This window comes from Colossoma macropomum, unplaced genomic scaffold, assembly GCF_904425465.1.
Source record: "Colossoma macropomum unplaced genomic scaffold, Colossoma_macropomum, whole genome shotgun sequence".
In the NCBI taxonomy this organism is placed as follows: Eukaryota; Metazoa; Chordata; class Actinopteri; order Characiformes; family Serrasalmidae; genus Colossoma; species Colossoma macropomum.
Window position 1 is genome coordinate 10,126,938 of NW_023494794.1, and position 24,733 is coordinate 10,151,670.

Here is a 24,733-nt window from a genome sequence, read left to right on the forward strand (position 1 = left end):
CTGCCTGAAGTTAGTCTGAAGTGCTTATCTTCTATTCTACTCTATTCTATTCTATTCTATGTAATAGAATGTGAATAAAGTCTTTTAGCCTCTGTTGCCTCTCACTCTTTCTCCTCTGCTGCTAAACCCAGCAGGCAAGGTCAGGTGTGAGGACAGCCTGTGATTGGTCCGCTGGCCTGTCTCACAGAGGGGGCGGCACTGAATGAGAGTAGCCGGTGGGGGAGGGGGCGGGAACCCTTCCAAAAGGACACACAGTTCTCCAATCACAGCGGGACGCCGAATCATCGCTTCTGCTCTTTCTCAGGTAACACTCTCATTAACTCACCTTTCTCTCGCTCTGTGTTTCTGTGTGTGTGTGTGTGTGTGTGTGTGTGTGTGTGTGTGTGTGTGTGTGTGTCAGAGAGAGGATGTGGAGTCAGACAGCCCTTCAGAATGACTACACCCACAAGAACACAGCAGCCATCTTAACTTAGCTGGTTAAAGCGTAAGAGACCTCAATCAGGTATGTTAACCCAAAATAAGCCCAGAGAACAGAATAGAGTCTGTCAGAGTAAAATAAAATAGGATACAGCCCTCTAGACCAGAATACAACCAAACACAATACAACAGAACATGGCGAATTAGAATGGCATATGACAAAATACAATGTGATGTAATACAATATGATTACATAGAATAGAATAGAGTTTTATTAGAAAATAATGTTATGCAATATATTAGGATATATTAGTATAGAATAGAATAGAATATGGTAGAATAAAATAAGACATGACACTAGAATAGAAAACAATAGAATAGCCTGTTTAAATAGAATATAAAATAATCTGATATGGTACAATATGATTTAGTAAGATGGAATAAAATAGAGTAGAACTGAATAATAAATACGGCAGAGTATAATAGCATATGATGAAATACAGTATAATACAATACAGTACGACTGAATAGAATAGAACAGAATAGCAGAGTAAAATTAACAAAGATACAGCGAATAGAACAGAATACAAATGAGCAGAACACAACAAGAAAATGGCAGAGTAGAATAACAGAATACTAGTCAATATGATTAAACAGAATAGAATAGAATTGAACCAATCAATAATGAATATGGCAGAGTAAAATAACTTATGAAGAAATAAAATATAATATTGTACAATAGAATAGAATAGAATAGAACAGAATGGAATAGAACAGAATGTACTAATAAAATAGAAAATAATATGATATGATGCAATATTATATATGATATACTAGGATAGAATAACACACAATGTCTCTCTCTCTCTCTCTCTCTCTCTCTCCCCCTCTCTCTCTCTCTCTCTCTCTCTCTCTCTCTCTCTCTCTCAGCACTGTTCCCTAGAGAGTACTTTTACACACCTATGTTCGTACACAGCAGAATCAATACAGAGCCACAGTCTGGGCCAACCCTGTTCCTAACCATAGCTCCATGCAGTAAGACCATAGCTAAATTATTTTAACTTTCCCCAGCATGCAATGCACTCCCCCTGCCCCAACAACAGTCATATGTAGCTAATGTAGCCTATTATTAAATTCATATATAATATTTCAAGGTTTACCACAAGTGTCTATATTTTGCTGCTGCTGTTTTGGCATATTTCAAATAAACAATGGCCTGTTTGGGTCATAGCAAAATGCTAATTAAAAATTCAATATAAACAGGTGTTCTCTGGCCCACAGATTTGTAGATGGCCCTAAATATGGCCCTTTTAGTGGTTGAGCTTGAGACAACTGAGTTAGACCAGTTAACATCCATAGCTCCAGTTCAGGAAGACCATAGCTAAGATCCATAGTTCCAGTTCAGGTAGACCATAGCTAACATCCATAGCTCCAGTTCAGGTAGACCATAGCTAACATCCATAGTTCCAGTTCAGTGAGGCCATAGCTAACATCCATAGCTCCAGTTCAGGTAGACCATAGTTAACATCCATAGTTCCAGTTCAGGTAGACCATAGCTAACATCCATAGCTCCAGTTCAGGTAGACCATAGCTAACATCCATAGCTCCAGTTCAGGTAGACCATAGCTAACATCCATAGTTCCAGTTCAGGTAGACCATAGCTAACATCCCATAGCTCCAGTTTCAGGTAGACCATAGCTAACATCAAAAGCTCTAGTTGAGTGAGATCATACCCTAACATCCACAGCTCTGGCTCTAACTCATCTGACTTGAAAGATGCAATAACTTCCAGATTAATTCTAAGGATTGCTGGTTCAACCATTTTTAATAAAAGGATGGCTTTAAACTAACTATTGTTACTAATGACTTAATTGAGACCTTATGCACAAACCTAAGTATAAACTTACACACCGCTGGTGTTACACTATCCTGGGTTAAAGAGATGGAGAACATTCCACACAAAACTGGTGGCCACTTGCAACATCTCATCCATGCTATGCGCGATTCTCCCTCAAATGCGTATGTATGAGAGATCTTTAAAAGCCAGATCCATACATAAGAGACATGTTTTATCGAAACCTTTATGAAACCTTCCACAAAAACTTTAGAACATCTGTTCCTGAGATCTGAGAAAATATGGATGAACAAACCTCAGACAATGTAATAAAAGTCAAGGACGTACACATAAAATTCCTACACAGAGCTATATGCACAGGTCTGACAATTATAAACAGGGCTCTATGACACTAAAACTCTATGACACTAAAACTAGAAAACTGGACCATACAGAAAACCGAATACAGAAAGTTCTGGCGTGCTAAAACATATAACAGCTGAAAGATGCAATATTCCTGCTAAAATCACAACTGACTGCAGGATCCAGAGGCAAGCTCACACCCAAAGGCCCTGCGCTTGCAGTATAATACACACTCAGCCACTGCATTCTCACCATCATGAAGCATTTAATCTGCTGAGCTTAAAAATAACAGATTCCTGCACTTGACACTCCAGTGAGAGAACGTTCAGCGTCATAGCGTTAGAAACTAAATAAGCAAGTCTTAAGCAAGCAGATTACTTAGATAACCCCACACATTTTGAGGCTCTCAGTACTATGCTAATTGGTGTATATAAGCTTCCATTATTTGTTAACTACATTAGCCTCGTAGGTCCAGTGCAATAAGAAGCAAACTTCAGACACCAAACACAAATTGGCTGATGACTAAATTTGAGGTGAGTATTAATAGGACGGTTGTGTTTGGTTCCACCAGGGGGTGCTACACTGCATAACAGATAAAGATCACACTTTTTCTCATCAGCCTGATCAGTAAGGTGGCAGTAGTTTGTTTACAGCTTAATTTTTCCCCAAGACTTCTGAGGTCATAACACAACGCTACATCGTTAATTTAGTTAAATTTGACAATGTAGTCAAGAGACGTTCCAATCATACCAGTGTTTCAGTTCTGTTCATAGAGATAATGGAAAATACACTGGCGTCAGGTCAGTTACCACTCAAATACACTGGACTTTACAGTACATACAATTGCATTGCTGTAATCAAGCAACTGGATACCCATTAACATGAGTAAAAAAAATAAATACATGATTAAAAGCTACAGAGAAAATGGGACTCCTAACAATCACCTGGAAGACCTGGTAGACCACCAACACTGTCCTCATCAGATAAACATTTCTGTTCAACCTTCCACTGTGAGAAGACAACTCAGTGCTATGGGTCTGAAAGGATGTGTAGCTGTCAAGAAGAACGTCATGGAGAAAAGGAGACGGACACATCAAACAAAGAAGCTGCTGGTGTGAGAGTCCAGACCTCAACATCAACATTATTTGTGGTTTATTGTGTCTGGAGTTGTGGGTGTTTTGTGTTGAGTGGGGTCTACCATGAGGGTGAAGCCTTGGTGACCTCCCCTGACGAGTTCAGCACTTTGTGTGTGTCTTTCTGCCCTGGTGGTTAATAAAGAGCACTTCTCGTGGTGGATTCATGGCCTCCCCTATGTCTTGCTCTACGCTGATGCTGCAATATTTACTGTACTGTACAGTTGCACACACACACACATATATATATATATATATAATATATATATTATATATATATCATATGTATATTATATATATATATATATATTTAGCAAACAAAGCAAATGTACTCTTTTCTTCTTTAGTCCAAAAGGCATAAGCTGGACTGTAAGCAGACATTTAGAAATGAAATCTCCTGGAGGCAAAACACACATGCATCCATGCCAGAGAACAAACCAGAGTGACATTTACAAACTGCTGCAATAAATATCAGTCTAATTAGCACCTAGCATTGTCGTAACCAAGCTAACTAAGCGTACTGCAGCAGAATACTTTAACCTAAAGGCTTCAGCATTTTGAATGCGCCTTCAGTAAACTGAAAAATCAATCATCATATACAGAAAAACTAACAAAGAGAATGTCTCTGATGGGTAGCAATTAGAAGTTTGGGTCATTAAAATCATGTCACGCAACAGTGCACATGCTAATTGCGGAAGTGTTGCTATGTCGAAGAAACAAAGGCCAGAGCAGAAGGACATCACGGAGTGTTAACCTGAAATAAAAGCCAGATATTTGCCATGGGAATTGCTATGTGCTCTTTGTGTTACTGTGACAGGTGAAGGCTTGGCTAGCTTCAGACAAACTCAAAAATCATCCCTAAACGCGCGATACATGCTGTTCATCCATGCAACACGTCCTACAAAGAAAGGGATGTTATGGTCCTGCATGGAAACTCCATATGGAATGGTCAGTATGGTCATATAACTCCATAGCAAAAGGTCAATTTTCATGTAACACTATACAGAATAATCACAATGGTCATGTAACTCGCTACAACTTATATGAGGATTATATGAGGATTTGGTGCAAGTTTTGCATTAAACGCTAGGCACATTGTTAACCTGTGCAGGATGATCCATTATCTAAAATATACACATCTATACAATCCAGGCCTATATGTACTACTCTCATTTAGTATTATATCATAATATAGTATGTATGGGGGTCTGCATGTTAAGCACAGCCTCAGACTAAAGTGACTTTTCTGCAGAGAATCCCAAAAACAACTAGACCAAGACTAGACTGAAGAATCTAGACCTTCCTGTCAAACAATACTCTAGCATATCCTACCAAGCTGTCTTATAGTGTATGCTTATGCCTCAGTATAGCACACATTATGCATTATATACAGGGGCCTGTGCTAGTCTAGCTTCCAGCTATCTTGAATGTCACACTGATGTCTGCATCTGCTACAGTTTCCCTGTGGAACATTCTCCCAGGGTTCTACCCAGAATATGTGCAGTAAATACTAGGAATATTTAACTGGTTGCAAAAAAGTATACATCAAACATCCCTTTCAGCTGTGCATAATAGACATGCGTGCAAATCATGTAAACCCTATATTTCATTGAAGATAGTACAAAGGCAACATATCAAATGTTGAAACTGAGAAATTTTCTTGTTTTTTTGAAAAATATATGCCCATTTTGAGTTTGATGCCAGCAACACCTTCCAAAAAAGTTGGGACAGGGGCATGTTTACCACTGTGTTTCATCACCTCTTCTTTTGACAACAGTCTGTAAGCATTTGGGAACTGAGGAGACCAATTGCTGTAGTTTTGAAAGTGAAATGTGTTCTGTTCTTCCTTGATATAAGATTTCAGCTGCTCAACAGTTCGGGGTCTCCTTGGTCGTATTTTTCATTTCATAATGCGCCAAATGTTTTCAGTGATGAAAGGTCTGGACTGCAGGTAGGTCAGTTTAGCACTCGGACTCTTTTAGTACAAAGCCATATTGTTGTAATGCATGTTAAATGTGGTTTAGCATCGTCTTGCTTAAATAAGCAGGCATGCCCTGAAAAAGATGTCATCTGAATGGCAGCATATGTTGCCAAAACCTGTATATATCATGTAGCATTAATGGTGCCTTCAAACCATGCCATGTGCACTGCTGCACCCCTATACCATCATGGATGCTAGCTGTTGAACTGTGTGCTTATAACAAGCTGGGTTCCAAAAAGAATTTCAAATTCAAGTTGATTCGTCAGACCACAGGATACTTGCTCGGGCCCAGAGAAGGTGGCGGCGTTTCTGGATCCTGTTTATATATGGTTTCTTCTTTGCATGGTAGTGATTTAACTTGCATTTGTGGAACGCAGCAATGAACTTTGTTCACAGACAGTGGTTTTAAGAATTGTTCCTGAGCCCATCCAGTGATTTCCACTACAGAATCGTGTCTATTTTTAATGCAGTGCTGTCTGAGGGCCTGAAGCCAATGTAGGTTTTTGTACTGCAATGTAGACATTATGTACCGCAGATGATGAAATCCCCAAGTACTTTGCTGTTTTACATAAACGTTATTCTTGAATTGTTACACTGGGCAGTCAGTGGTGAACCCCTCCCCATCTTTTCTTCTGAAAGACTCTTTTTTATACTCTATCATGCTACTAACCTGTTGCCAATTAACCACCAGTTTGTTTTTTTAGCATTACACAACTTTACCAGACTTCTGTTGTCCCATCCCAACTTTTTTTAAACATGTTGCTGGCATCAAATTCAAAATTAGCATATATTTTTCAAACGAAACATTACCATTTTAATATTGTCTTCGTACTATTTTTCAAATAAATGCAGGGTTTAAATGCTTTACACATTATTGCATTCTGTTTTATTTACATTTTGCACAGCGTCCCAACTTTTTTTGGACACAGTGTTGTATTATTATTATCATTATCCCTTAAAGATCTCCATTAGCTGTGCAATTAGCAAAAATGTTTAACTTAGCTATAACACTTATTCTGGCTATATTCTAGCAAAATGTTTTTGGAGGTATGTTATTTCCAATTGGGCCCTGAGTGATACATATATAGAATATCTTTTCCAAGATATATTACTCTTTAGAAATCTTCCAAAATACATATGAACCATGCTATACTTGCTATTACACTAACAGTACTCCATTAAAAACTATTCTGTTCCACATACAATAAAAAGGCACTTTTCTATACAGCATATACCACAACATATAATACAAAGTATAGCCTACATGGAAGTAGTAGCAGAGATTTTGTAATGAGGAGAACTCAGACTCAATAATGTCTTCAAGGTTTGTCAAATTCTAGAGGGTGCATGTGTCCAAAATGAATGGGTTCCTATGGCGCTTTTGTGCAAATGCACAGTTTGCAAATGCCTTATTATTTTTATATAAAAATGCAGTAATTTTCTTAACACAGGACAGCATAAAATATTTCCACACTGACATTTAGCTCCTTTCACACCCATTCACTGAGGACTTGGAGGCACCCTCTGGTGAAAAAAGGAAGGAAAAGGAAGTGGTTGGGCTCTGCTTAAACTGGCTCTGGTAGTAGGTAGGTGCTAACAAAGTTTAAGACCACTAAAAAATTTTGAGGTTTTGCCATCATTGGAAATGATCACCAAGCATATTCTCAGCTAAAAGCTTTTAATATTTCAAACAGCTCTTATGTAAGCAGCACAATGAACCAAACTTGTTATATGATCTAAATCTGGAGGTGGAATTAAGGTGGAACTAAACAATAAGATCTTTATAAGCAGATACAGTTTTTTAAAAAAAACAAATTAATAAATAAATACTTCTCATCTCACCACCGAAAACCTTTCTAGAACCTTCACAAACCTTTAACAACAGATGTTCCTCTGACGACTCACTGAAAACAATTAGCATGGCCTTACGTTAGCACGTTGGGTATCTAAGTGATACATGTCATGATACATGAAAGTACAAATCTGAAGGCTCAGCAGGTTATAGGAACACTGTTATCACCACTGTCCATGGCATTTCAGGCTCAGGACCAATCACAGTGCACTATCAGTCTCAAGGGCTGCAAACTCTCTGATTCTGACTGTTGAAATGTGGTTAATTTGTGTCCTGATCTCAGGCATTAAACTCAAAACGAATCGCGGGTTGACCTGTTGTTGTCACAGCAATTCCTGGCAGATCAATAGGCAGTATTGCTCCAAACCACACACTGTAGTACACCCTTACCTGTCTGCACTCTAATAGGCCTTTATGCACTTCTATACACCCTTACACACTCTAACACACTCACTCACACACTCGATTCCACTTACACTCTCTTGCGCCCTTATGCAATCTAAAATACCCTTATACACTCTAATACACCCTTACTCACTCTAAAACACCTTTACACACTCTGATACACCCCATGCACTCTAGTACACCCTTACACATTCTAACATATCCTACAGCACTCTAATTCACCTTTACACATTTTAACACACATTTACACACTTTAATACACCCCTATACACTCTAATACATCCTTATACACTCTAAATCACCATTACACACTCCTTAAATACCCTAATACACCCTTACACACCCTAATACACCCTCACACAACCTAATAGAATTCGAATACACCCTTACATATCCCAACATGTCTTTACATACTGTAATCTAGTACACCCTTATACACTCTAACACATGCTTAGGCATGCTAATATTGTTTTACTCACTCTAATGCACCCTTATGCACTTTAATATACCCTTATACACTCTAATTCAACCTTGCTCACTCTAATACATCCTAACTCACTCTAATACACCCTTACACACTATAATACACCCTTACTTACTCTAATATACCTTACACAGTCTAATACACTCTTACTCACATTAATACCCCCTTACTCACTCTACTACACTCTTATACAATCTAATACACCTGTATACACTCAATTACACCCTGACTGATTCCAATATACCCTTACACACTCTAACACACCCTTTTCACTCTAATACACCATTTCACACTCTAAGACACTGTTACATACTCTTACACACTTTAACACACCTTTAAACACTTTAATACATCCTTACACTTGGTCTATTAGAATGTACTTTTATACACTCTAATAGACCATTACACTCTAATAGACACTCACTCTAAGACAACATTACAAACTCTAACACATGCTTACACACACTAATACACCTGTACTTACTTGACTGTACCTTTATACACTTTAATAGACCATTACACACCCTAATACACCCTTACACACTCTAATACACTCCTACATAATTTAATACACCCTTACACACCCTAATACACCCTTACACACTCTAATACACCCTTACAAAATATAATACATCCTTACGCACTACCGGTAAACCAGATATGGCAATTTACCTGTATAAGACGTAGTATAATTACCAGGAAGTTACCAGCATTAACAGCTTATGCATGAAAAGAAGTCAGTACATTACTGGCTTACACGTCTCCATTACAGCTGGCAGTGTGAACTGTTTCTGCAAATTGAGTTTTTGGTTTAGTTTTGTGAGCGAAAACTGAACAGGAGTGTATGGCATGGCCATTACTGCACAGCACTGTGGCGCATTGCTCCTCGTTATTCCCACAATCCCTCTTCCCCCTCTCCACCTAAACCTTTGCATTCTTCCTTCACATCTTCTTTCACTCCTACTCCTCTACCTGCTCCCTTTTTTCTTTTATACCTTCTTTATGCCAACCTCCAATCCAGCATATCCATCTCCACACCTCCAGCTGTTCCTCACGCTCATCCTTTCTGTTCCACTACTAGCAGCCTCATAGAAACGACAGCAAAATGAGCTGGAATCAGCTTCCTTTAAATATCCTGAGAAATGTTCTTGTTTTTTTTTTAAAAATATACGCCCATTGCTATTAGCCAAAATGTTAATCTTAGCAAAAAAAACTTGTGCCTTAAAACCTCAATACATCATAAGATACATCCTGAGGTCTCTGCTAATCTGGATCACAGCCATTACAAATTTCATAAAGAGGTCTGCATCTTTTACTGTTTCTCCATGCAAATGGATACAGTGCAATATAAGCAGTTCTAACCAGAACATACCCTGTTCTAGTTCAGTGGAATCCAAGAAAACCTGACTAGTAGCAATGAAATACATCCATCAGATACATATCTCAATCTGGCACAGTTTCCCTGTATTACTAAGCAGAACATATGCAATATGTTCCATCAATACTTCACTGGTAGCAATAAATTCTAAACACACATCCACTGGATATTCCCCTCTAGCAGTTCTGTTAGCAAAAATGTTCAACTTAGAAAAGCAACTTTGGCTGCGTTCCAGCAAAACAGAAATGACGTATGTCATTTCCACAGAAAAAAAATTATATTGGTATGTGAACCGTTCCACTTTAGAAGTGGGCGGAGCTCAGCAGCACTCTCATAGAAATTTTTGCCATTCTGTTGCAAGCAGTAAAATGGAGCATACTGCTATATCGCATATACTAGAGCAAATCGCACAAAACATAGTACGCTACATTTCATTAAACCTTAGTAAACCATGGCAGCACGAATCCAGTTTCTTGTCCTATATTTTGCAGTCACTGGTACGTGTGATAGGTGGCCAATTAGTTACATCAACAGTTTAATTAACCATCAGTAATCAATTAAGCACAAAATCCAGGATGTAAGGATATTTAATGGGGAAATATTAGTATATAAGGGCATTTAATTAAGAAATATTAATACATAAGGGTGTTTAGTGGAGACATTTTAGTACAAAAGAGAATTTAATGGAGAAATCTTAGTACATAAGGATTGTTAATAGAGAAATATGAGTATATAGGGATATTTAATGGAGAAACATTAGGGTATTTAGTGGAGAAATATTATTATAGAAGGGTATTTAATGGAGAAATATTAGAATATGACCATACTTAATGGAGAATATTAGTACATAAGAGTATTTAGTGGACATGTATTAGTATGTAAGGGTATTTAATGAAGAGATATTAGTACATAAGGGTATTTAATACAGGAATATTAGTACATAAGGGTATTTAATGGAGACATATTAGTACATAAGGGCATAGAATGGAGAAATATTAGTACATAAGGATTTTTAATAGAGAAATATGGGTATATAAGGATAGTTAATGGAGAAATATTAGTACATTAGGTTATGCAATGGAGATGAATTAGTATTAAAGGATATTAATTAGGTAATATTAGTATTTAAGGATATTTAATGGAGATTTATTAGTATTAAAGGATATTAATGGAGATTTATTAGTATTAAAGGATATTTAATGGAGATTTATTAGTATTAAAGGATATTAATTGAGATTTATTAGTATTAAAGGATAATAATGGAGTAATTAGTATTTAGGGATATTTAATTCAGATTTATTATAATTAAAGGATATTAATGGAGTAATATTAGTATTTAAGGATATTTAATGGAGTAATATTAGTATTTAAGGATATTTAATGAAGTAATATTAGTATATTACTGATTGTGGCCGGCGTAGCTGCAGTTTCTATGAGAGCCCTGCTGAGCTCCATCCTGCCATAGCATATGAAGCAGTGCTCTCCTTTATGAGTCCTTCATCTGTCCTCTCTCTGTCCTCTACCTGCCTCTACACCTCCCCCTCCTACAGTCTCACCTGGCCTGCACTCATCCACCTCCATCCTTTCCCTTTCTCCATCTGCCTTCCCCCTTTATTCATTCATTTCTCATCTCTCCTCTTCATGTCTTCTTTTGTCTTCAGTCTCACTCTTTTACACTCCTCTTTTCTCATACTATTCTTTTCTTGTATCTACTTCTTTATTTCTCTTCTCTCCTCTCTTCATTTTCCATTATTTCCTCTTCTCTTCCTCTCCTCTACTTCTTTCTCTTCTCAACTCCTCTCTTTCTTTCCTCTCCCCTCTTATCTTCCCTTCTTTCCTTTTCTCCCCTATTCCTCTACTTACCACTCCATTCTCCTCCTCTCACCCTTCTCTTTTCCTTCTTCTCCTTTTCGCTCCCCCTCCTTTCTTTTCTCTTGCCCTTATTCCCTCTAATTTCCTGACCATTCTTTTCCTCTTTTTCCTCTCCTCTCTTCCTCCTTTCATCTCTCCTTATCTTTTCTCTCCTCTCCTTTCCTCCTTCTCTTGCATTCTTTCCCTGTTCCTCTCCTCCTTTCTCATCTCCGCTTTTTTTCTCTCTCCTTTCTCTCCTCCTTCTCCCTCTCCTTTTTTCTTCTTTTCCTCTCCTCTTCACTCCTCTCCTCTTCTCTAGTCTCTTCTTTCTCCTCACCTCTCATTTTTCCTCTTACCTTTTTTCTCCACCTTCTCACTCCTTTCATTTCCTTTCCTCTCCTCTTTTCTGCTTGTCTCCTCATCTATCATCCTCTACTCTCAGTTATCCTCCTCCACTCTCCTTTCTTTTCCTTCCCTCTCAGCTTTGTTCTTCTATTTCTCTTCTCTTCTTTATCCTCCTTTTGTCTTCGGTCCTGTTTTTCTCACTACCTCTTCTTCTTTTCCTTATTTTTCTCTTCTTTTTATGCTCTTGTTTCCTCTCTTCTCCTCCAGTCTCCTCTTTACTTGTCCTGTTCCATGGTTTTTGCTCTTCTGTTTTCATTTTCTACTCTTTGCTTACCTCTCTCTCTCCATTCCCTTCTCCTTCTGTCTCACAGTATATCTTCCTTTTCTTTCTTTTCTCTTTTTTCTCCTTCTCCTTCCCCTCTCCACCTGTTTTCTCCTCGCATCCTTTGCTTTCCTCATTACTCCTTCTATCTCCTCTTTTCTTTTTTCTCATCCTATAGTCTTTTGATCTTTCCTCTTCTCACCTTTCTTCTTCTTCCCTTCATTTCTCCTCCATTTTATTCCTCGTTTTCTTTCATCACTCCTTATCTTCTCTAACCTCATCTTTTCTCTCCTCTTTTCTCCTTTCATCTCTCATCCTTTTCTCCTCCTTTATCCTCTCCTGTTTACTTCCCTTTTTTTCTCTTCTCCTCCTGTCTCCCATCACTTCCTCCATCATCAGTGTACTCTAAGTCCATCTTCTTTACTCCTCTTCTCTCCTCTCGTGTCCTTTTTTCTTCTTCCTCTTATCCTGTTCTCCAGCAGCATTCTCCACCTTTCCTCTCATTCTCTCTTCTCTTTCTTCTCCTCTTCTCCTGTCTTGTTTCTCATCTACTTTCCATCCTTTATTATACACTCTGATTCTTCCATTCCATCCCAAATGCTCTTCTCCTTTTTTCCTTTTCTCTCCTCTGCTTTCCTCCCCTTTATTTATCCTGCTGTCCTCTCCTCCTGTTTTTTACTCGTTTCCTGTTCTCTATCTTTTCTTTCACTTTTATTTCTCCTATTCCATCATTTTTCCTTATTATCTCATTTATTTTCTCCTCTCTCTCTCTCTCTCTCTCTCTCTCTCTCTCTCTTTCTCTCATTTTCTTCCTCTTTCTACATATCTTTTTCTCTTTCTATTTTTCTTAATTTTTTTCTACTCATTATTTTCTTCCATTCTCTTATTTGCTCCTGTCTTATTCACTTCTTTCTTTTTTCCTCCTCCCGTTTTTCTCTCTATCACTCTATCTCTCTCTATCCCTCCTGTACTCCATCCTGTGCTCCTCTTTTATTCTCTCCTCTCCTCTCCTCTCCTCTCTTATTATCTCTTTTGCATCTCTTTTCTTCTGCTCTCTTCTCTCTACTTTATTTCTCCTCTCCTCTCCTCTCCTCCCTTTTTCTCTTCTCCCATTCCATCCCTTTTGCCCCTCTTCTCTCTTCTCATCTGTCATTCTTCCTCTCTCTCTATTTCTTTTCATCTGCTCTCTTCTCTCCATATCAGTCCTTCTCCCTTCTTCTCTCATCTCCTCCCTTCTACACTTCTCCCATTCCATCTCTTTTGCTCCTCTCTTCTTTTCTCCTCTGTGTCTGTCTTTTCCTGCTGTCTTCCATCACTCTTGCACTCCCTCAGTTTTGCTTCTCTCCATTCGTTTTTTTTCCCTCCCTTTCTTTCTCTTTCTCTGTCTCTCTCTTTCACCTCCTCCTGTCTTCCATCATTTCTTTTTCTCTTATCTGTCCTTATTTTTGCTCTACTTGCTTCTTTCCTCTCTTTCTGTTTTCTCTCTCCATTCTCTCTTTGCTCCTTCTGCCTTTCATCCTTTCTCACTCTTTTGTCTTCTCATTTTTCATCCTTTTATTTCCTTATTTATCTCTCCCTCTTTCTATACCTCTTTATTTCTATCTTTCTTTTATTTGCTCCTCTCTTATTCACTTCTTTTTTCCTCCTCCTGTCTTTCTTTCTATCACTCTCTCTGTCTACTGCTCCCATCCTCCATCCTGTGCTCCTCTCTTATTCTCTCATTCCATTTCTTTTCTTCTGCTCTCTTCTTTCCACTTGAGCCCTTCTCCCCTCCCTTATTCTCCCCTCTTCTCCTATTCCATCCCTTATGCTCCTCTCTCTTTTCTCCTCTTTCTCTCTATCTTTTCCTCCAGTCTTTCATCCCTTCTTGCACTCCCTTATTTCTCCTTAGTTTTGCTTCTTTCTTTTGTCTACTCCAGTCCTTCTTAATTCTCCTCCCCTCCCTTCTTCTCTTCTCTCATTTCATTCCTTTTTTTGCTCCTCCTCTCATTTCTCCTCTCTCTCTATCTTCTTCTTGCACTCCCTTATTTCTCCTCAGTTTTGCTCCTCTCTGTTCTCTTCCCCCTCTTTCTTTATCTTTCACTCTCTCTGTTCCTCTTTCTCTTTCACCTCCCCCTGTCTTCCTTCATTTCTTACTCTTTCTTATTTCTCCTTATTTTTGCTCCACTCATTTTTTCCTCTCTCTCTCTCTCTCTTTCTTTCTATCTGTCTTTCTTTCTCTTTCTACCAATCCTTTCTTCCATTCTCTTATTTGCTCCTCTCTTATTCACCTTTCTTTTTTCCTTCTCCTGTCTTTCTATCACTCTTTCTCTCTCTATCTACCCCTCCTGTCCTCCATCCTGTGCTCCTTATTTTCTCATTCCATTTCTTTTCTTCTTTTCCCTTTCTCTCTCCTCCCTCTACTCTTCTCCTCTCCTCCCTTCTCCTCTCCTCATTTCTTCTTTTCTCCCACACCATCCCCTTTACTGCTCTCCTTTTTTCTCCTGTCTCTCTATCTTCTTCTCCTGTCTTCCATCAAATCAAATCAAATCAAATTTATTTGTATAGCGCTTTTTACAACTGATGTTGTCACAAAGCAGCTTCACAGAAATCCGTTCCATCATTTCTTCCACTCCCTCATTTCTCCTCAGTTCTTTTCTCCTTCCTCTCTTTCTTTATCTGTCTCTCTGTGTCTCTCTCTCGTTCACCTCCTCCGGTCTTCCACCATTTCTGACTCTTTTTCTCTCCTTATTTTTGCTCCATTCTTTTCTTTCATCTCTCTCTCTCTCTCTCTCTCTCTCTCTCTCTCTATCTGTGACTCACCTGTTCAATCTTGGCGAGCCATTCCTTGTTGTGTGCGAGCTCAGCCATGAAGGCCTGGTGCTTCATCCATTTCCTGTGCAGCTTCTGAGCCTCGTCGCGGCCTGCATCGCGAGGCATGAGCATCCTGATACACACACACGCACACACACACACACAGGGCAGTCAGAAACCAGGAACGACAAGCACACACACACACACACAGTGTCGTATAAGAGACAAGCTGAGCTGCGACAAAAACCTCACAGCTACCAACGCATACACACACGCACAGCTAGGCCTGAACCAGAGCAATCCAGCACCCACTCACACGCTTACACACACGCACATCTCAGCAATCCAGGACTACACCTCACACAACGCTCCTTATATCAAAATCTCTCTCTCTCTCTGTCTCTCTCTCTCTGTGTCTCTCGTTCACATCGCTCTCAGAAAGGCATGCAGCACCTTGGCAGTATCAGCAGCAGCAGCAGCAGCAGCGGCGGTGGTGTGTGTGTGTGTGTGTGTGCGTGTGTGTGTGTGAGTGTGTGTGGCTCAGAGACACCGCTGGGTCCTCATGCCCTCCAGGTTACAGTCCAGTGCTGCAGTATCCAAAAAAACAACCTGGAGCGTTCAGCATCCCAGAGAAATCCACAGCCGGGAAAATACCACCATATTCCCACAGTGATGGAATTCCGTATGGGGGAAAAAACTGAAAATAAGCCAGTGTGTAGGCGTGTGCGTGGGGGAGTCAGGAAGCTCCGGTGCGTCCGTTCGCTACGCTGTCCCACTGTCGAGTCAGTGCTGTGGTGGTGGTGGGGTGGGGAGGAGCCAATGCTCTGTGTGGTGGGGGGGCGGTTTAGCTTCTAGGGTCTAAAAAATCTAAAAATACAAATATCAATGAAACACACACACTCACACACGGGGGGTTATAAATGTTAACGTCTGCAGACGTTGGTACACACACACCACACACACACATGCGCACGCTCCGATTTGACGCCAGTGCAGCACGCTGCAGTCCTCTGTTCTGTTCAGCGAGCAGCTCAATGCTGCAGTGAAGGGGGGGGGTTAGTGAGGGAGAGAGAGCAGGAGTGAGAGTGAGGAAGAGAGAGGGACATAGAGGTAAAGAGAGAGAGAGAGAAAGAGAGAAAGGGACAGAGAGGTGGGGAGAGCGTGAGAGAGAGAGGTAGGGGAGAGGGAGAAAAGGACAGAGGAGGGGGAGACAGAGCAAGAGAGATAGCAATGGAGAAAGAGAGGCAGGGACCAGAAAGACACAGAAAGGTGTGAAGAGAGCAACAGGGAGAGAGAGAACGTAGAGGGGTAAGGAGAAAGAAAGGGACAGAGGTGGGGAAGGGGGAGAGAGTGAAGACAGAGGGAGAGAGGGAGGATGAGGGACGCAGGGATGAGAGAGAGAGAGAATGAAAGAGGGAAAGTAATATAGAGACAGACAGGGGAGAGAGAGAACAGGGCAGAGGGGAAAGACAGTGAGAGAGGAAGGGGGACAGAGGGAGGGAAGAGAGAATGAGAAAGAGAAAAGGAGAGAGAGAAAGAGGAAAAGAGATACAGAGGGAGAGCTGAGAGAGTGGGGGAGAGAGACAGAGGGGAAGAGATGATGTACATATAAGACATATAGAGGACGACAGAGTGAGTGGAAGAATATGAGAGGGTGAGGAAAAAGAGGAAGAAGTGTCTGTGTGTGTGTTTGTGTGTGTGTGTGTGTGTGTGTGTGTAGGGGTCATTTCCTCTCTGAGTGAAGAGTCCACGTGGCTCTGAGGTGCAGCTGCTCCAGTTTAAAGGGACAGTACGAACTGGACCAACAGTAATGACCCCCTCCCCCTCTCAGCTCAGCTACAGTGCTGAATTAAAACATCCATTAAATGTGCTATACAGTTAAACTTGACTAGATTTGATTTAATGTGTTGAATTAACAAGTATTAAATAAACACCTTTAATATTGTGTAAACAGCTGCATTGTCTAAATAAACCCTATACTGTTAAATGAACACCTACAACTCAAAATAAAAAAGCTAGTGTAAAATAAACAGTGTTAAATAAATACCTACAGCATCAAATAAACACCTGCAGCACTAAATAAACATGTTCAGCATCAAAGCAATATCTACTTACACCGTTAAACTCCTAAAGCATCAAATATTAAACAAACACCTACAGTGTTATATTAACACCTAGAATATTGTACCATAAACATGTACGTTAAACACCTACAGCATCAAATAAACATCTCTAGCGTCAGATAAACACCTCCAGCATTAAATGTTAAATGAACACTTATAGCATCAAATAAACACATTCAGTGTTAATTAAACATCTATTGTATCAAATAAAAACCTACACTATTAAGTAACACCCACATTGTTAAATAAACACTTTCAGCATCAAATAAAAACCTACAATGTTAAACCCACAGTGTTAAATAAACACCAACAATGTCACATCATCTCCTATAGAATTACATAAAAACCTATAGCATCTAACAAACACCTATGGTGTTAAATAAACACCTACAGCACCAAACAAACACCTACAGCATGTTCTAAACACCCACAGCATCAAATAAACACTTACAATGTTAAATAAGCACGCAACATATTAAATAAACACCTACAGCATCAAATAAACACCTAAAGTTTTAAAAAATGCTGTGTTGAATGAACACCTGTAGTTTTAGGTTGAAACTTGCATAGAATGCCTACAATGTTGAATAAAGTGAATTGCTATGGTCAACACTGCAGTTGTTTATATACACTGGGTGTTTATTTAACACTGCAGGTGCTTGTTTCAATATTGCAGAGTAAGTCTAGTAAAATGTATAAAGCACATTTAAAATACGCAATTGTTTTAATTCAGCACTGCAGCTGTCCACTCAGCGTTGGGCTTTTTTTCTTGTTAAAAACTGCAAATTCTGAGTCGTCAACTCAAAGTTAGTGAGTCGCATGCACAAGCGTTGAGTCTAAGCGTTGAGCTAAACGAAGGCACCGACAAGTTTTCTGTGAGTCCAACTGGCCACAAAAGGACACTGTAAGATTTCAACACAGCAGGTGTTCAGTTAACACGTGTACCTCAACATAAATCGTGTCACACTGAAGAACAGGGGGATGATGTAACATCCACACCAGGGCAGCCATGTGTTTATCAGGCTGGCTGTAGTGTGCAAATGGCGACGCCTTGTGGTGAACTTAAGTAACTGTCGACAGAACAGAGCACGTAGAGAGTGCAGAGACTGTTTATTGCTTTCATATAACACAAGTTCTCAAAATGCCACACGTCTTCCTTCTGTAGTTGTATTTATTTTGGTCTTTGGATTTATTATCACCCACCCCTAATTCTTCAGTGATATGAAGCTGAAGTCAGATATTCACCAGCTTCTTGTTCGAATTTTCCCGTTCCACCTTAAATAGTGCAGCAGTTCTGAAGCCTTGAGGTGCCAGAATGTAACTGCTGCACCATTTAAGGTGGAACGGGAAATTTAGCCAGCTAGCTACCGAGACATCAGCAAACTACAACCGATTTTATATGCTTGGTATGAAGAAAAGAAACATAATACATTGAAATGACATTAAACTAAGATAAAACAGTGGTTATCATAGTTTTTAACAGAGAAAATTCTCACATTCGTGGGTTTCTTTGGTCGCTCGCGCAGCCATCTTGCCGGTTTTTCGTTGTTTCTCATAACACTCCGTTTGGAGGGCCATGTTGCCGAAACACTTCGCTCGACCCATCTATCTCAGCAAAAATCAGGACACCCTACACCTAGACGTGAACGCGCAAAACAGAGGGGTAAGGACTAAGTGGTAGGGGCGAGGGGTGAAATGGGATTGGGCCAAAAAATCGCTGCAGACTGGCAGGGTCGCCCACAGAGCAGCGCTAATGCTCTTTTTATTTGAGGGTCCCATTTCACAGAGGAAGATTTCAACCACTACCCCTTATAACCCAGTTTCAAGAGGCAAGGTGACACTCGAAAACAAGGGGGTAGAGGTAAAAATAAGAAATGGGATTGGGCCTTTATAGCCGGTATAGGTAGTTTGATACAAAGTAGCGCAGAAGTAATGAGAAATTAGATTAATTTTTGCAGGGAGTAATTAGTAAATTATCCAAATACACTTTGTGTGTTTTTGTTTTTTTGTTTTTTTCATTTGCCCAACACCATAGCTATCTTCACTAATATTAACTCTGGCATTACAGTCTGCTGAGCCTGTACAGGACTCAACTATTTGCTCTCCTCCCTATTTTGTGTGTCTTTACTGCACTTGGATGACTTTGTTTGATTTTCCGTCTCAACTCCCAGAACATCACACCAAAGAAGCTCCTCTCCATAATGTACATTATCACTTTCTTGCCTTGTTCGTTCCAGCCTGGCTTTACACAGCTGTGTCATCACGGAACAGCTCATTGTCCATGACAGGGAGAGAGGTTGCTGCCAATTTTTGCCCACCCTTGGCAGGACAGATGCTAACACTGCTGTTTTGGTATGGCGAACAACTCAAAGGATTCTCTTCGTTTTGGACAAAATGAGATGCGCTTAGTTTTGAAGTGGCGCTTTTCCCTTTTTACCGCCAGAGGGCGACATTGCGTTTCCAACAGAGACACGATTCGCCTGGATAGCGACGCGGTGCTGAAACACTGCAGATTAATGAGACTTTACATGCAGCCTCATTACTTCACATCTGACCTCATCAGATTACAATTAACTCGACACTCCCTGCTACATGTTACGGGCTGTCGTAACGTTTGTTGTATTATACAGTGATGCTTTTTATACCATTGTTTAAAAGTAATGGCAAGTGTGTACAATTTGCTTATAACTGTTTTTTCATTTGTCTGAAGTGGACAATGAACGCTAATGTTAACAGTACAGAACATGGTGAGGTTCTTAAGTATTTATTATTTATTCTCAGCATTTTTCCATACAGCTTCAATGTCCTGATGGCTCAGATGGGCTGTAAGATTATACAGATATGATACTTTGTAGCTTTATAACTCACTCACTAGCATCTGAAGTTTTTTTTACTAGGCGAATGATTAGCACTCAAGTCACTTCCGTGTGCTTCATTTAAAGAACAGAAACAGCACCAGCAAGATCTCATCTATCAAAGAGTTTATCACCAAGAAATGTTTATTTTCTCAGTATTGGAATATGTAACATGAGAATATGTAACATGCAACAATTTATATTTAATCATTTAATGGCATAAAAGTGTATAAGCTAAAGCTAGCAAAGAAAAGAGGTCAAAGCTGCACTGTGTGTGTTGTGCATTTGCATGGCTGTGATAACCAATAATCTTGCATTCTAGAAAGTTAATAAATGCTAATTATTATCAGATATCAGGCCTAGGTCTATTCCCTACATATACTGACAAGGCCCAAAAACATAAAGCTAACAAACTAGCTATTTTGTCCTTTAGGCCCTTTGACTACTACAAATATTATACTCTGACCCCCTCCCCACCCCCAGACAAAATGTTTGGGCACCTCTGTCAACGTCAAAACCTAGTTGACCATACATGACCACAGAAGACCACAGTAGACCATAAAGTCTTCTTGTAGAGCTGCTTAAGGACAGATGAGATGAAGGTTTACTTTTACCAGAGTGCTGGAGAGAGAAAAGTGTTGAATGAAAAATGAACTGCTCATGATTCAAAGCAAATTACCTCATCTGTGAAACATGGTGGAGGTAGTGCCAACTATAAAGGTTTCTAAAGTAGACAACCTTTTGTCTGTGTTGACATTCTTGAGACTTTAAAATGTTTCTCACAGTCACACAGTCCCTGAGTATGTGTTTGAAAACCACTGCATTAAAGAATCTTTAATGAAATGTTCTGAATATTAATTGAAATGTTATGAAAGTAGTTCTTCTATGGCATTGCTCCAAACCCTTTTTATAACCTATCTTTCTTAGAGTACATTCAACTATGAAGTTATTCAGGGCAAAAAATAGGAAAACTCATTTCTGGCCAGTAATTCAGTCACTGTACCTGAACCTTCCTAAATAAAGTTGAACTGACTGAAGACAAAACCAAAAGCAAAAAGACTCACCTACAAAACATGTTTAACATTATATTAATTTGTCCTAATATTATCCATTTGTCCAGTTACCCCCATGAAATTGGGCACTATAGTATAAAAGTGAAGTGATTCCTATGTGCTTCCACCAAGGCAGATGTAAATACTCTTGAATTAAAGCTAACATTATGCATTTAACCTCATAACCATTCTTTTATTTCTAATCCAATGAACATACTCATTGTTGTAAACAATAACTGTGTCACTGTTCAATTACTTACGGCCTGCGTTGCATATATCTACATGTTAAAGCAGTGTAGTGCAGTGTGTGACCCTCTCGCTTCATTTCCAGCGCTGGGTGAGGTAAAGGAAGAGTGAAGATGAAGATCATTCGAGCGTAAAGGCGAGCGGAACATGCTAACAAGCCTCAGAAGTAAATCATTTAGTACCATGGAGCTCAAATGTCACAGAGAAGTAGGATGGACCCTCACATTTCATATAATCACATGTACTGTAGAGAGTGCGGTGCTGTATAGAAGATCCACACAGATTAAATCAAAGTGTCCAGGCCTGTTAGAGAAACTCTATTGGACATAGTCATAATAGCCATCAGTGGGTCAATGAACACATGAACACTGTAAAAAAATCCAACTTAACAAAAGTTTTTTGTCATTTTCTTATCATATTTTTATCAAGCGTACAACTTATTATCCTTAATGGAGTTCTAGAGTCAGAATTGTGGTGTGGTTCTAGAGTCAGAAAAGTGGTGGTGACAGGAACCAGACATCCACCTCTGAAAGCTCCTTCACAGAAGGTTATTACATGAAACGGTTATGAATACGTTGCCTGATGCCAGAGACATCGTTTTATGATAGTTTTGATATCAGGTTATGGACTAAAGCATTTTTTTTTTGTAATTTGTTTATGGTGGAGGGATACATGCAGGGTGTTTTAAGGGAAAATAGTCCCCAAAGAAAAACAAATTTTCAGATTTACTGCTATTTTACCATCATCAACGTTACATATAAAAACTCAGAAGACACATGTAGGTTCATTGGTGGTTTTCGATAGTAAATAAAGTTCCTATATTTGTGTTGTAGTCCCCTGGTTCCTATCACCACCACTGTAAAGTTTCTCTACAATGAACCATTTCACTGCAAAAGACTCTGATCTCATCAATTTAACCAAGGAGACCACTTGAAAAATCAGTGGAATTCCTTTTTGGTGTTTTTTGGTGATACCAAATGATTAGATTAGATTAGATAGAATAGGACATGCCACATACCACAGCATGCTAGGCAATTTATGAATACATTAAATACTTAAATACGAATATATTTGCAAAAATCTGAAGGCTTTCTTGATGCTTTCTTGATTGTATTGTGGGCAGTAGGCCTGTGAAAAAGTGTGTAAGCTAACCTGGTGAACACTGTGTCCTGCAATGTCAAAACATCAGGATATTACTGACAGCACTGCCATCATCATCCTACCTATTCCAACAGTTCTACCCTGATACAAACTGATACAAACATAATATAACCAGTTTAAATGAGACAGCTGATGTAAAAAGATGAGCAGAAACAGCACAGCAAACTTTAAAAACTGAACCTCATCATCCCAGGCTAAAGCATACTGCCACAGCAGATTTAAACACTGGTGCTCTGATGATGAACTGAAGGCATGAGGCAATGGCGTTTAGAAACAGTAACTGAAGGGCTGAGAAAATAAGGCTGAGCTTGGCAGAGAGTCTAACAATTTGATTGGCCATACAATTGTGACAGCACAGAAAACAGATCACATCTGACAAAATATTCTCTCCCTGTTTGATAGGGTGGGCCTGTGATCAGTCTGCGTGGGCTGATTAAATGGCAGGAATAGCTATTATTAGTGCATATGATCTTACCCATTTTTTGTATGTCTTAACTTTGTGTTTACTTTTGTCGGGGCTGCTGTTTGGGTTTGCTCTCTCTCTCTCTCTCTCTCTCTTTCTCTTTCTGTCTCTAACCCTCTCTCTCTCTCTCTCTCTCTCTCTCTCTCTCTCTCTCTCTCTCTGTCTCTCTCTCTCTCTTTCCTGGTGAATGTAAACCTCCAGAGAGTCGGCCATGTGCAGTGATGATGAGGATGAGCTAATGTGGCAGAACCCTCACTGCATACAACCCCACAGCGCGCACAGACACACACACACACACACACACACACACACACTCTGGAGGCCACGGCTGATTGTCTCTCTTGCATTTATGCACTTTCTCTCTCTCTCCTGACGACGCACTCAAGTTTGGTCACTCTTTCTTCCTCGGTGGCTCAATCTCACTTTAATTTTCCTTTACACACACTCTCTCTCTCTCTCTCTCTCTCTCTCTCTCTCTCTCTCTCTCTTTCTCTCCCTTTCTATCTCTCTTTTTCTCTCTTTCTCTCGCTGTTTGTTTTCTTTTTCTCATTCTTTCTCTCGCTCTTTTTCTCACTCTCTGTTCTCTTTTTCTCTCTCTGTTCTCTCTTTCGTTCCTCATTTTTCTCTTTTTTAAACATTCTTCACTTTCTGGTCTATCTCTCTCTCCTGCTCGCTCTGATTTCTTTTTTTCTCTCTCTGTTCTCTCTCTATCTGCTCTCTCTCTCTCTCTCTCTCTCTCTCTCTTTCTCTCTGTCTGTGTATGTGTGTGTGTGTGTGTTCTTTCTCTCTCTCGTTCCCTCTTGCTCTCTCTTTCTCTCTCTCTCTCGCTCATTTATCTCTGTTTTAAGCGTTCTTAAGCAGTTCAGTTGGATTTCATGCAAGTTTCAGCATCATGGTAAGTCTGTCTTACTGAACTTCTGTGTGTGTTTGTATGTATGTTTGCATGTGTGTGTGTGTGTGTGTGTGTGTGTGTGCGTGTATGTGTGTGCATGCGTGTGAGAAGGACTGAGTGTGTAAGAGAACAGCTGTGTGAGTTTTGTCAGTGCTGGCGCCAGGATTGCCATTTTAGGTGGGCACCACAAATCCATGGGTGGGCTGAATTTGAATTGCAGTAGGACAGGCTGATAGGCTTCAGCTAAGCGTTGTTCAGGCAGTGCAGTGGGAAGAAGCTGCAGTAGGAGACCACACTCAGCCTCACACACAACTGACTCTGTGGGTGTTAAGAAAACAAGTTGATATTAATTGAATTGACTTGTTTTTAAAATGTACATAAATTATCAACTTCGAAAAAATGAAATAATGTTTAATCAGACAGTCAATCAAGCCAAACAGGCAGAATGATTTACATTCCAAGCCTAATGGGATTTCTACCTGCTATTGTATAAGTATTCAATGGGTATTCAAAATGACCACCTTTAAACCAACTCAGGGAAGATAAGCTGGACCAACGTAAGTTAATTCAACACTAGTAAATCAACTTCAGTTGACTTTAATGAGCTGAGTTGTAAATGTGAAAACAGATGAAGTTCAGCCAATTTTACTCTTTTATGTTGAATCAGTAAAATTGCTTTATTTTAAAAAAAAAGATTTAAGCAGTTATGATCTTGCTTATTTAATTGCTGAGGGCAGGCCTACATACTTTATTTGAATCTTGTATTAAGGTGAGTCAATGCAC

General features: G+C 39.5%; 2 protein-coding genes across 2 annotated transcripts in view; one reads left to right on the plus strand and one right to left on the minus strand.

Annotated features, from left to right (window-relative positions):
- Nucleotides 1-15,541, minus strand: part of sptbn4a (spectrin, beta, non-erythrocytic 4a) — a 32,009-nt gene extending 16,468 nt beyond the window's left edge. Inside the window, exon 1 of the mRNA XM_036580139.1 lies at nucleotides 15,168-15,541. Within this exon, the coding sequence (XP_036436032.1) occupies nucleotides 15,168-15,290 (123 nt within the window). The 5' untranslated portion in view covers nucleotides 15,291-15,541. The remainder of the gene's footprint in view (nucleotides 1-15,167) is intronic.
- LOC118815063 (dystrophin-related protein 2-like) overlaps nucleotides 1-24,733 on the plus strand; it is a 55,506-nt gene that overhangs the window by 2,051 nt on the left and 28,722 nt on the right.